Source organism: Carex rostrata, chromosome 11 (genome assembly GCF_964058835.1).
Source record: "Carex rostrata chromosome 11, lpCarRost1.2, whole genome shotgun sequence".
Classification (NCBI taxonomy): Eukaryota; Viridiplantae; Streptophyta; class Magnoliopsida; order Poales; family Cyperaceae; genus Carex; species Carex rostrata.
Window position 1 is genome coordinate 11,279,429 of NC_135928.1, and position 14,163 is coordinate 11,293,591.

Consider the following 14,163-nt stretch of genomic DNA (forward strand, 5'->3'; position numbering starts at 1 on the left):
GTTCTTGTCAACATGGTACTCTCTGATCTTTTTCGTCAGTTGCTTTTTGTTGGCGAAGAATTGGCCTGCTGCGAGCTCACTCTTGTATTCAATCCGATGACCGTAGTAAGAAACATCTGCTTCTTGAAAAGCAGATGTGTCATTGAAGTTTAGGAACGGGTGAGTCTCAGAACGGCCACTTAACGGCATATCTCTATTTTGCCTCACAGTTGGCTGTGTGTATTCTTCTTCATCTTCTTCATCTTCTTCATCTTCTTCATCTTCCTCATCTACCTCATCATCCAAGTCTCCTTCCCCCCATTCATCCCCAGTTTGCAGATTCTCATCCGGTACCTCGTTCATAAATTCAAATTCTGACTCGTTTGGATCTTCATGTACTGGTGGCGGTCTGGGGTGAGGATTTGGTTCAGGTCCAGGTAAGGATGGAGAACCTACGGATATAGGTGGGATAAAAGGTGGACATTGTGGTTGGGGTTGGATAAAAGGTGGAGATTGGGGTGAATTACTGTATATTTCTGGTTCTGGTTCTAGTACTGGCATTGGTTCGGGTACGAATAGAGGAGTGTGTGGTTCATAATTTGGTTGATAATTTTCTACAGCCAAATTTTGGGATGAACATCTAGCTCCTGACTCTCTGTTAATTCGGCATGCAAAAACTTCCAACAGAGGATCACCGGACCTCACAACCTTCCTAAGCAGGCCTCTAAATGCTCCTTCATCTCGCAATGTGATTCTGAGATACTTTCCTGCTTGGAGCATACGGGCCTGTATTTCTAATTTCCAGTGATTCCTATTGTAGCCGCTCGCTTCATAAATAAGCGAATGCAACTCCTCGAATGAGAAATTTTCTTCAACCCAATACGTATTTACTGGAGGTTTGGAGTAACGTACACCATACTGATCATTTATGAATTTCCCTCCAAAATGTAATGAAATTCCAATAGACATTGCCAATGAACTACATTCGTAAATGTCAAATATTTGGTCAGTTTACTAATTTCAATTGTCAACAGTATTTAGGAACGGTATATATGAACAGTATTTAAACAGTGATTGAACAGTGCATATGAACAGTAACTCTACAGTACATATGAACAGGGCATATGAACAGTATTTGGGAACAGTGATTCTACAGTGTTTGCACAGTACACATGAACAGTAATTCTACAGTGTTTGAACAGTACATATGAACAGTGAACAAACAGGTGTGAATAGTGCATAAACAGTGCGTGAACAGTAAATACGTATACGTACATTATAAAAACAGTGCATGAAAAGAAAATACACATAAATAGTAAATACGTGAACAGTGCATACCTGAGTTACGATGCCTTTTCCTTCTCTCCCTCTTCTTCTCCTCTCTTTCTCTTTCTGAAATCTTTCTCCTTCTCCTTCTCTCTCTCTCTCTAAGGAGAGAATTTATAAGAAAAAATTGCAGCAAAAAAAAAAAAAATATTAAACGGCCCGGAGCGCGGATATTATCCGCGGGGGGGATTTTTTAATCCGGGGCGCGGATAATATCCGCGGGGGGGAATTAATATTCCGGGGCGCGGATATTATCCGCGGGGGGGGTATTTTTAGAAATTTCTTGATATTCTGGTTATTTTTATTAATTTTATTTATTAAATGGGTATTTTTAAAAAAATCGGCTAGGATTGCGTTCAGTGGAACTGACAATGGCTAATTAATTTGACGTCCCATTGGGGCGATCTATCAAAGTTGTGTGTACAAGGAATGCCCAGTGGCCACTGAGAATTCATATCACCTAAAATAACTCAAATTTTGAGTTTATATTCGTACCGTCAGATCGGCTTATGCACGATTATTAAATGGGTTGGATTGATCCTGATTATGATCGGATGGTTAAATATTAACTCAAAATTTGAGTTACTTCAGAGAAACCGGACTCCCATTGTAGTCCCCTGCCTTTCATTTCACTCGTACTTCTGTCCGATGAAATTATCCTTTTGGAACTTTTTTATTTGCCAGTCCAGCATTTTTTTTAAAGAAAACCGGGCTAATAAATGTCTTCGTTTTTTTTTTTTTTTGAGAGAAATATGAAAATTAAAAATGGAGGAATTTCACGTGTACACCTCAAAAACTTCAAAATTGCGTATTTTCCCCCTCTAAACATTGAAATTATACATTTCTCCCTCTAAACTTAAAAAACTTACCAATTTACCCATTTTATTGTCTTTTATATTAAAACTCATTCTAAATTTATAAATCACTCATTTTACCCTTTATTGAAAGTAGGAACACCCCATCGAACTCAAATTTGAATATGAATGGTTCCTCTACCGTCCGATCTACGCGCATCGCATTAAGATATGTAAGCATCACTTAATTATTCGTGCTGATGTAGCATGTACGGATCTTAAAGAAATTCTGATCCGCGCATTGCATTGAGATATGTGCACATTGCTTCAATATCGATGCGGTTCGCTTCAAGATTCGTGTTGATCTAGCAAGCACGAATTTTAAAGCATTTCAGACAGTAGAGGACACTTCAGATTTAAATTTGAGTTCGATGGGCGTTTTATGATTTTAATAAAAGGTAAAATAAATATTTTATAAATTTAGGATGAGTTTTAATATAAAAGATAATAAAATGGATAAATTTGTGAGTTTTTGAAGTTTAAGGGGGAATGTCTAATTTTGAAGTTTTTGAGGGGTATATGTGAAATTCTCCTATTAAAAAATAGACACTTTATAAATTACCCAGTAAACAGGTATCGGTCCACAAGGATAACGTGAAATAATAATTCCTACTAAATTAATTAAATCGAAATGTAAAAGGTTTTGGGGGCTTTGTTCCAATTGGTTGATTGTGTTTGGTTGAGAAATAAAACGCCAATTTAAACAAACAAAGTAAAAGGAGATTTGGTTTAGGGTTTAGGGTTTATAAAGATGCACAAAGTTGGGACTGGAATTTTTGTGCTGATTGAGACGCAGATTTTGCGCTCATAATGCAACGTTACAAATCCAATATAAGAATGATATTTAGGTTGAATAAAGTTGTTGAAATGTGAAAATTAAAATAAGCATAGTAACTGGAGTTTATTTAGAGCTTAAGCTCAACTCAAGTTGAAGCAAGCACAAGATAACAAAAATATTTACAGTTCAAGGTTGAACCAGCTCCACTATCTTGTTTAATCTCTCAAATTCAAACATTTATTCTTTAAAACTCCACCATCCCAATCTAATGCGGACTGATATAATAAATTATCAAAATAAAAGAAGAGCGAAAGATCTTTCCTCCTGATTTTGTCATATTGTTTTTAACAACAATTAATATATATATCAAGTTTGATCAATTTCCATTATTTCAACTATTTAGCATGAAGCTTATTATTGTTATACCTAAGCTCTATAACTACAAAGATGCTTATTCCCTCGATATTTAACATATTTATTAAATAGCCTTTAAATTAAAATTCTCTCAATTGAACGAAGACAGTTGTTGTTCTCTGAGGAATGCTAAAGTATCCGGACTTAGCTTCATATTTTGCTTTTTTCACCAAATCGTCTGCAGAATTTAACTACAAAAGTGAAAAAGTTACATATTTGGTTAGCAATGAAACTGGTGCAGCATTAGCACAGTTGGTTTCTGTTTTTATCCTCTTTTTCCTTAGTTTCTTGGTAGAACATATTTCTGAAGTAGCAAGCACCAAAGAAATTGCATACCTGAACCGGGTGTAGTTGGAGCGTCTTTGACTTGAGATCAGGGATTTCCATGGAGACCACCTCTGGGCTTGCATTAAATACAACCACTATAAGTGAATACCTGCAAAACAACAAAAATAATAGTTATAAATTGCAGTAGTCATAGTGATGTACAACTGGTACCAGAAAGCACTCTAATCCTCTAACTGGCACGGTTGCACAAGACCAATTCATGATCTGAATCAGTTCTCTGTTCATAAAATGGACAAAGAAATACAGTTTGATTGAATAAAATATCCTGTACACAGGTCGGTACCAATATGTAACAATATTACAACAATGTAGTCATAGTATTAAGCTTACATGGGGTCTAACTGAGAAATGCCAGGTTTACCGCCATGTTCATCTTCAATACTCATGACAATGACACCTGGGACCCATGATGGTCCTGTATTGTGCAAGCGTACCCTTTCCTTTATAGCACACAAAAAAATTGTAAGAACAGTATTTTATTTTCAATAATATATTTGCCTGTCAAACCAAATTTCCAATTACTTGAATAGAGTTTGCACTGCTTAGACGAAAAAGTGGCGAGGAGTATCTTATCTTCAGGAGATCAGTGAAGTTACGAAGTGCAGCAAGGATGTGGGATTTATTAGGCTTGAATGATGGATTAGCTAATCGAGGTTTAATCCTGGAATAAATAATTCATTTACTCAGGACATTAAAACAGTAAGACAATCATCAAATTTAGCAATTGGCGTACACTTCACAAAGATAAAGGTCACCGAATGGTGAAAGGGTAGGGTTTAGGACCTCTCATTGTTTTGGATTTCAAGTTGATGTTTTGGGTCATGTCTTGAAATTCACAGATAGGTTAGCTTGACATTGGAAAGTTTGATTAATTTTCGAAGTTGTTAGGCCAGGTCAGTTTTGGCAGGTACTGCCAGCTTAGGTCATTTGCTCATTTCAGGTTACTGGTCATCTGGCATTTGGGTCATTTTCGGTTGTTGGCAAATTTGATCAATTCTAAAGATCACTAATCTCGGTATCTTACAAGCTGTCCATTCAAGTCAATCTCACTACTGGTTTACACAAGTCAATAGATCCAGGTACTGTATGTACTGAATCCCAATTCACGATGCTTTCTTTTTTCCTTTTTTTTTTCAGCAGTGCCAGAGATGTCAATAATAACCAAATCTGACCAACCTTACTCTCCAGAACCCAACGACAGGATTTTCATGTCAGGTTAGGCCACATCTAGACCCAACCTAACCTGGTCTTTTCTTAAAGATTGATTCATAAATGCAAACAAAAGTTTTCTGTTTTAAATGATTTTTTTTTATTATCCTAATTTAAGTTTCTATAATCATTTTAAATTCTAATTCAGCGCTTTGGATGTGATCTTTTTATGCGTCGTGCATATTAGAAAAGAGAGTTTAATTTATGTTTTACAACTCATGAAACTATTTGAAATTTTTCAAGGATCTATGTTTAGCAACCTCTAATTACAAATCTTTGTACTGGAAACTTTGAAAAATGTTTACTTGGTTTGAATAAAAATTGAAAAGATTATCTGGATAAATCAATTGCCAAGTTATCGCATTACATATTTTTAATTCCAGTAAAATTATAATCAACAATCCCATCTAACCCAACCAGAAGATCTACACAAGTAGCACAAAGCAGTGATGAAACAAATACCTTAGCTGATGGTGATATATATACACTTACAGTTGTACAGGTATAATTGTACAGAGAGAGAGAGAGAGAGAGAGAGAGAGAGAGAGGAGTTACAGAGGCCAGTTGTGTTCGTTCTTTTCCTTTGGAGGGAGGCCAACACCCCAGTTGTTTGTTTCATAAGTAAAATCAAGCCTTTTCAAGGAGATAAAACGAAAGGTACAACTTTAGTATAGAAGAATAAGATATACATCCAAGTCTAGAATATAAGCAGTCTATTCAACATACCTATTAAACCAATCACCGGAATTATAGGAGTCACGGTCAAGGGATTTTGACCTTAGTAGCTCATCACCAGCATGGAAGAAAGGTATTCCCTACCATAAAAATATACCAATGTATGACCTCAGAATTTAGTTTTTATCAAAATTGAAGCAGACTTTCATGCACCAAATTAGATTTTTTTTTATTTGGGCACAGTCGGGTGGCATTGTGGCAGTATAGAACCAAATATGCAGCTTGTGAAACAATTTACATTACACTTCACACTTTTCAATTCAATTGAATCTACCATTTGGGATATTGATGAGAGAGAGAGAGTGAGAGAACCAATCTGATGTGCATGTTCGGGCCTGGAGCAATTTGTCACAAAGATTTATGTATGGAAACTTAGTTACAGTTTACTAGGCAAGGAAACATTTATGCAATGTTGATATTTGACCATATAGACTCCATCAGTACAAACCCAAGAAGATCTTTAGTTTATTCTATTTTAAGTAAGTATAAGCTACAAAAGTTATGGTAAGAAATAAAGAAATGATGAAGAAGTAACAAAAAATCATTCGTCACATACCAGCTAAAATATAAAGGTACACATAGCTAGCTGGTACATTACTAACTGGAACGTTTTTGATATCTTATCCAGCAGAGCTTGCCAGAAAGTGGAAAATAAAGAGTAAAAACCTGGGAGAGAGCAACAATGCTTGAAGCAACGTGATTCATTCTACATCTATCTTCAATTGAAAGTTCAAATGGAGTCTGCAAAAATAAATAAATAAATTTAATTATAACAACTTAGAAGTAGGTTTTTAGTTACAACAATTATAAGAGTAACAAATAAATAACAATAACTACTAACATGACACTATGAAAAAAGTAGATTTTCAATGATTAAATGAAACTTGAAATTTAAAACAGAAAAAAACTGAACACTACTCTGAACTAATGCGTTAAAAGTTTGCCCAATTATATATTACCTTGAGACTGATAATATCAAACAGAGTTTCATTATCATGAGCTGAGACATAGTTTATCTGCAATGGAAAAAATAAATAGAAACCAAAATTCAATTTTAAAACAAATTTGTGCTCAACTAAAAGTAGGAGGCTCGGTTCATACTGTCTCTGTGGGTTCCATGGCATATCCAATGGGGTCCCCACCATAAGTCATTATCTCTGATCCTTTCATCTGTCAAATGTAATTTATCAAATATTTAACAGAAAATATAATAACTGCTTATCTGTGTCAAATATAACAGAAAGATCATTATTTCAAGTATTTTCATTTATAAAAACAAAAAATTGAAAGATCAAATTATAAAAATAATTAACTAACCGTTTCCCCTCCATGACAAATCAGAACAAAATTCCTCAAATTACCAGCTAAGCCAACCTTAAAAATATAGAATAAAAAGAATAAAGTTGAATTCTGATGCATTTTGTAATGCATATGAGGCAATACACACATATTGAAACCTGTATATAGTCGGCAGATCCTGAGAGCATAATGTCTGTATTAGATTTACCCCCTTGATCATATCCATTTGGCTACTAACAAAATTTAAACAATGTTAACTCTCAAAAAATTGTTGTCACTTATAGTTATCAGACGGAGACATTTAGTGAAGAGAAACTAACTAATGTATCAACATGAAAATGGGAGGGGCACCTCTAGAGAAAGACCAGTGACAAATCCTTGCTGAAGTGTATTGCCAAATGGTGAACCACCAAGAACTGCATCTCTTATTCTATCATTAAAACTGCAAAAAGGTAAAAGGTAAAAGGTAGAAGTTAAGCAAGAGTGCTTAAATTGCTTAACGAGCTTTTTGGGTTTTCCTAGGCAGATTAGATCTTATCTGGTTTTCATCACGGTTATGTTTTTAAGCCATATTGTTTTGGCTAATACTGAAATCGGAAAATTTTATAGAAGAGATAAATTCATACCTGCCAATGCCGGTACCAGATATGTTAAATTGAGATGCATTTATGCCACGCTGGTTTTTTGCCACCTCACCAAAATCCCAACCCTCTCCATATCTACATTTAGATGTAGTATTTTAAGGTATAAAGTAATTCTTGCACTATTTTAATTAAAATTAATGTGAGCAATCAAGTTCATACAGATATATCTTTGAGCCATCTACCCCGTCTTTATCTTCAGTCAGGCTTTGAAGCATATCTTTGGCTTTTACCTAGGTCAGCATTTGAAAAGGTGAAAATCTGAAGAAAGTAGATAATAGAGAATAGAAAATACAATAGGGTAGAGAGAGATATGTACCATGGTGTGCTTCATAATATGCCCCATTAGATCAAATCTGAACCCATCCACCTAGCAGCAACAGCAATCTTTTTAATATCTAGAAACGATTAAATCTCAGGTTGATTCAGGGGTATTTTGGTCATAGGGACTGTGATATGAGCCCTTCAGTTATCAGTTAGGTTGGCCTAGCATATTAGAAGATAAGAGATAGTTATGGGCTCGGCCTCTATGTATGTAACTGACTGTTTATGGGTTTTAATGCAAAACCGGCGGCTCTCAAATACCACTTTTTGTTTTTTTACAAGAAAAATAATAACTCTCAGGCGCATCTAGGTACTGGCCATGATTGCCATCTAGGTACACCAAAGACGAGAGTAACAAAAAAAGTTGGGCAAACAGAGCCCATATGGAGGGCAGATCTACTGCCAAGCCAGGGGGTGCTTAGCCACCCCATGATTTTAAAATTTTAATCATGTATATTGAAACTTAATTGATTTTTTTTAAGTGTTTATATGGTTCAACCCCCCTCATAAAATGCTAAATGTGTGTATGTAGCTTAGTGGTTAGAATTCTACTTTGTGGTAAGACTTGGATTCAAATTTCAACTGCCACACATTATGCATTTTACGTTGCAGCTCCTCCAATCTAAATTTTATTTTCACTTACTCACAAGTTCAACTATAAAACTTTAATAACCTCAAATCAAACAGACAAACACAGAAAGAGAAAAACCTTGTAATCGACAGCCCAACATAGAAGATCATCAAGGATTAAACGCTCGACCATTAGATGCTCACTGGCAGTATTATTTACGCAACTGCTGTTCTCTATATCACCATCTTTGTTCCTTCTAAGATAATAACCAGGTACAATCTGCAAACCAATAGTGCTTGTGATTACTTTGCTAATGAGGTAGTCTCTCTCTAATTTCTTACCCAAATTAATGAAAATTATATTCAAAGTTGAACCAGTGCATGCTCTTTATCTCAATTCGAGACATTTAATATGTTTCTATGCCCTTTGTTAATAGAGTTTGAGTTGGACTTTTAGTGCATATAGCTAACCAAGAGCATTTCTTCATTGTTAAAAAAAAATAATAAGACATGATAAATTAAAATGAAGAAATAAATAAAATTATAAAAGAGGCTTGGTGCATAGTTCAGAGCCAACCCAATTGCCTGAAAGTACTCAGGTAAACAAGTTTAAATAAAATAACAAAATTACAACCTTATCAAGAACAGAACAATCATCAAATGGCCCACTTGCATACAGATGATTGTACACTACATCAAGCACAACACGGAGGCCAATGCGATTCAGCGCCTGAAATAAAACGCTAGGGTCTACTTAAATTCAGCAGCAAAATATCACTTCAAGCATTCCTTCTTTATATGATTATGTACTCCTCAGTTACTTGAGATAAAGTATAAAAAATAAAGAACAATATACAGCACCTGGATCATTTGACGAAATTCTAAAATACGGCTAGAACCATCCGGATTAGTGGCATAGCTTCCCTTAGGAACCCCCCACAACACAGGATTATACCTATAAGTTTTATATCATAAAAATGAAAATGCGGAATGCTTATTTGTCAGATCCAGGGAGGAAAAAATGCGATAATTGTACCCCCAGTTATAGCCATCTTTGTCTTGAATAGCCGTTATCTGTGCCTGTTGCTCATCTGAATCAGGAGGTAATGCTGACAACACTGTATAATCTGCTTAGTGGTAGATTAAGAGTCATTATTATCATGCCACGTACCAGCACTACTTTGTCAGAAAGAAATAATGGGTTTGCGCATGTTGTTTGCCTTTCCTACCTTGCTCACAAGTATTACCATAGAGGAGATTAAAAATAAGGAGGGCATAAAATACTGCCATGCAAAATATCAGATGCTTTGTTATTTATATAAAGCTGAGATTCTTTTTAGCAAAAATTAATATTGGAATGAAGGAAAATATTGTAAGCATACAATATTTTTTTAATGTACTTCGTTATAATTTTTCAGAATAGTAATAAAATCAACCTTTACCAAAAAAAAGATAGAACACATAACATATGCATAATAATTAAATGAAGTAAATTTCTAAAAACTAAAAAGAATTCATCATAACAATTTTTTATCATTTCACAAAAAAGTTTTTTGATGAATTCTAAAATATTTCAAATGTTTTTGTAGATACGAGGATACATGTCATGTGCACTAAGAAAGACATTTACCAAAAGTAATAAAAATGAAAATTATCTCATTTACCAGGGTGACTCCAGTTACTAGAATTATCATCTACACCACCAAATTGATAACTAGGAAGAAGATGAACATGTGTTAAACCAGCTTCGCTGAGCTTTCTTAAGTGCTTTATTCCTGCCGAGTCCTAAATAATACAACTAACTACAATTAGTAGAAGTTTCATTTTATTAGCTAGGTGGAAGGATATATTAAAAATACAGAAAAGCTGGATAGTACCTTACAAGTAAATGCTGGGTATCGACCTCGAAAATCAGGATCTACTGTGCTGTCACTAGCACTAGAATAAATAATAGTAAAGTTTATTTGAGCATTCCCAAATGTTTATTAAATTTCTTAATCTTTTTGAGATAAAAGATTTAGTCACCTGAAATCACGGATATGCAACTCGTAAATGCTGATATCAGCAAAGGAACCAAGGTGTGGTTTTTCATTAGCCAACCCATCCCAGCCGTTGGGCTTCAACTCTTCACTTCTAATATCAACCAACCATGTTCTTTTTCCATCCGAAGAGAGCCTAACTAATGCAAATATAAAATAAATATAAAACCATAGAAGAGCAAAGACAAAACCCAAATGGAGGTGAATTCGGCCAATAATTGAAACTTAATCGATGCCAAATTTCACTACCAAGAGAATTTTCTAAGTATGAGACACCCACATTGTCTGTACTGGATAACATCAGACATCCACCAAGAGATCAATGCCTTAATCATCTATGCTAGGCTTGGTTCTCTTACTACTAAAGAGTTACCTCACACAATTTGGGATAAATTATGAACTGGGTGAACCTGTACTGTACAGATGGAATTGGTGAAAGCCTATACTTTATACAGGAAAAGTTGCAATTGTTGGATGGAACAATTGATGTTTATCAGTTTTCAAGTACCACAAATTTTGTCGTTTAAGATTTGGAACCCACCAGATAGATACTCATTTTGGCTCTAGAAACAAAAAAGAAAAGAAAAGAAATTGATATCCGTATACCCTCTAGCATATGGATCGTTTGCTTGACACTTCTCAACTCTTGAAGTGCTAGGATGAAACACAGTTATTTCATATGTGTAATACCGGCCTTCCCAGTCTCTAGGCCCCACAGTGCTCCATACTCCGTTTATCTCCTCCATTTTCACATGCTCCTTGGGATCTCCAGTCGGGCCCTCATAAAAGCAGACAGTTACCTCCTGCATATACATTTATCTTTTTGTAAGAAGGTCACTATATACCATAAACAGATGAGGTATTTGGATATTTGCTAGTACCAATTACTGAATTGTATGGTATCCCTTGAACTAATATGAAATAGTACCTGAGCTGTAGGAGCCCAGAGATTAAGGCTGATTGTCTCCTTTGTGAAAGTTGCACCAAGGGATCCCAAATATGCAAACATGTCATCTAACACACCAGGTAATTGCAAGCCAGTACAGGTTTTTAATGTACCATCAACTATTGAAATAATTAAAAAAGTGAGATCAATACCTGCAAGGATGTGCCTACTAATTTGGAAAAAAAAAAGATACACTGTATGAAACTAGTCTCAAAAGTTTAACTGCAAGGATGGAAATTTACAAAAGAAGAAGTAAAACAGTTTTCTTAGGATAATTTATACTAACCATTATATGAAGCAACTGCCAGCTGGCATTTTAGAAGCCCTTCAACATTGGTAGAACTTGGGACTCTAAATGCTTGGTAAGAGCTGATATGAGGGAATTTCTGAGTAACCTGATATCAATAATTAAAATCTATGATTATGTTATATTATAAGAAGTTTGTATGATATTTTGGAGTTCCTATATTATACCATAGAGAAGAGCTTACAGTTACTGGAAGACCACATGCATCAGATTCAAGTGCAATTTTGAAATCATAACCTGACAAAGGCAGTTCCATTGTGATTTTATGCGAGCAAATACATGAACAATTAATTCACTGATATTCCTTTTTTTTTTTTTTTTATACCTTCAATGCCCTGACCAGTGAGGGATAAATTAGCATTGATGCTGGAATAGAGGTAAAGAGAAGCCTGATCATCATTTATATCCCAAGCTATGAGAAATTTCTCAACCCAATACGCTCTGGCATGAGACACCCATTCCTACAGAAAGAAAATTATTTAAAACAAAAGGAGTGAAACAGATCAACATTGAAGTCGATTTTTTTTGTAATAAACAAATATGTTGAACTATAAAATAATTACTCTAATATTCTTTTCCGAAAAAGATCTTTCAATTTTTTCTTCATTTTTCTGTAATCTTTTTAACAAGTTTACTATACAGAATGGTTTCAAAAAAAAAATAATAGAATAAATGCAATTTTAGATTATCTATGACCCATAACATGTTTTCTGTTCAAAAAAATACTATAAAAATGTCAAGAGAGCAGTTCTTCTGTCAGATGGGATACACAAGTACACTAGTGTTGACCTTAATAATCATAATAATAAATTAATAATCATGCTCCGATAGGAAAAAGATGGTATTGGGTTTATTAGGATCCCTAAATTGCATTCAGCAGTGTAGCGAGTCAGGGTCACGTTATTGCCACTCATTACATGAACAGGAATACCAGGAGCACCACAAAAACGACAGGCATTATTAAATAATAAATAATGCGAACCTGAGATAAAACAAGATCAGCACCCTCCGACTCCATCATACAATTTTTCGGATCGGGCGAGCAGAAAGGGGTAATCGGTTTTCGGATCTTAGCGGGAAGTCGTGAAACGGAGCGAAAACAAGAGGAATTTAGCGAAGAGAGAGGAAGGGGCTGAGAGAAGGATAAGAGAGATGAAGTGAAGGGAAGGTTATGGCGAGGATTGGGAAGTAATAAAGGGGATATAGAGGAGATAGACATGGGAGAGAAAGAGAAGTGAGCATAGACGATGTAGCAATGGCAATGATCAGAGAATGATGCATACAATTTTTTGTCTTTATTGTGCGCGCGGGGCTGGAGAGTAGTCTTTAATGATGCATACGAATTCACATCCTCTCCAATACCTGATAAGGGAATCTTTTACAATTACTAGATCTGGAACGTTCTTTTTAAATGGGCACGAATCTCAAAGTCCAAAAATACTGCCCCTTAAGTGACCCGAATCCCAAACAGGTTGAGATTTAATCTCAAACCTTAAAGTGAGATTGATCCTCTGCAGATCTGAGAGGATACGGATTCTCTGGATAGCGTGCCAGGAAGTCCAGATCACGAGCTTACTTAATTTGGGTGTTACTTTTTTTTTAATTAGTTACTCAGACAATTGGACTTGATTACGAGTGCAAAACTAGGGTGTGATGTGCTCACCAAGAGAGATTGGTGAGCACACTTCTAAATGATTATCGGATTGATTTCGAAATATGAATCCAAATTGTTGAAATGCAAGTACTTCGTGAGTGATGTATGTACATGCAAAATTTTTAAAGTTTGGAATTCATTTAGCACATGATCAAGCGGTCAAAATAATGAACATTTTATAAATTATTTTTTTAATTGTTTTATGTATTAATTTTTCACCATTGTTTTGACCCCGTCATTTTTATTTTTACCCAAAAATATTATTATTTTAATTAAAATACCCAAGTTTTCACAAAAATTTTAAAAATACCCAACCCGTGGAATTTTTCCACGGGTTGAAATTTGAATTCCCACTGTGGAAAAATTCCACGGGCCAGACCCTTTTTTTTTTTTTTTTTTTTTAAAAACAGAAATTTGTATTTATTTTTTATTTTTTGTATTGAAATATTAGAAATATTGGATATATTTCTTTGAAAATAGATGGAATACAATATAATTTGATTTATTAGAAAGACTGCAACAAATAACCCGGATCAATATTTTTCAGATCGGATTTTTCGCGGCTGTAAGAAAAATTAATATATTTCTTTATGTGTTATTGGAAAAAAATAAAAATGCTTAGATTCCGAGTTATTGATCCCGGTTCAAAAGTCACTTCTATGTAATCTAGAAAATATTATGATCTTTCTAGTACATTTAATTTATTAAAAGTTATATCTATTTTGAGAATTATTTTTGAA

The 14,163-nt window shown here is 34.7% G+C and overlaps 1 protein-coding gene across 5 annotated transcripts; it reads right to left on the minus strand.

Annotated features, from left to right (window-relative positions):
- Positions 1 to 3,240: 3,240 nt before the first annotated feature.
- LDA (limit dextrinase) lies at positions 3,241 to 13,128 on the minus strand. 5 transcript variants are annotated; one of them, XR_013513889.1, is made up of 28 exons: positions 12,752 to 13,128; positions 12,095 to 12,230; positions 11,954 to 12,006; positions 11,749 to 11,857; positions 11,445 to 11,581; positions 11,123 to 11,319; positions 10,503 to 10,652; positions 10,355 to 10,415; positions 10,142 to 10,262; positions 9,514 to 9,604; positions 9,339 to 9,432; positions 9,112 to 9,207; positions 8,617 to 8,757; positions 7,903 to 7,953; positions 7,746 to 7,816; positions 7,569 to 7,661; positions 7,294 to 7,384; positions 7,101 to 7,172; positions 6,961 to 7,017; positions 6,745 to 6,813; positions 6,603 to 6,659; positions 6,310 to 6,384; positions 5,651 to 5,723; positions 5,464 to 5,541; positions 4,222 to 4,360; positions 4,030 to 4,139; positions 3,688 to 3,787; positions 3,241 to 3,542 (listed from the first exon to the last, which is right to left on the minus strand). XR_013513889.1 is itself a non-coding variant. In XM_078310577.1 (28 exons), the coding sequence occupies exons 1-28, from the start codon at positions 12,986 to 12,988 to the stop codon at positions 3,432 to 3,434; spliced, it is 2,886 nt and encodes a 961-aa protein (XP_078166703.1). In that variant the 5' UTR covers positions 12,989 to 13,128; the 3' UTR covers positions 3,241 to 3,431. The 5 variants fall into 5 exon arrangements, 3 of the variants coding, with proteins under 3 accessions (XP_078166703.1, XP_078166706.1, XP_078166704.1); XM_078310577.1 differs by having other exon boundaries at positions 5,635 to 5,723; XR_013513888.1 differs by lacking the exons at positions 3,241 to 3,542; positions 3,688 to 3,787; positions 4,030 to 4,139 and having other exon boundaries at positions 4,221 to 4,360; positions 5,371 to 5,541; positions 5,635 to 5,723.
- Positions 13,129 to 14,163: the final 1,035 nt, after the last annotated feature.

Coding starts and splice junctions, on each gene's coding strand:
- LDA (XM_078310577.1), bottom strand. CDS start 12,988: ATGTCTATCTCCTCTATATCCCCTTTATTACTTCCCAATCCTCGCCAT. Junction 4,140..4,221: donor GCAGTGCAAACTCTATTCAA/GTAATTGGAAAT, acceptor TGTGCTATAAAG/GAAAGGGTACGCTTGCACAA. Junction 3,543..3,687: donor TCCAACTACACCCGGTTCAG/GTATGCAATTTC, acceptor TCACTTTTGTAG/TTAAATTCTGCAGACGATTT.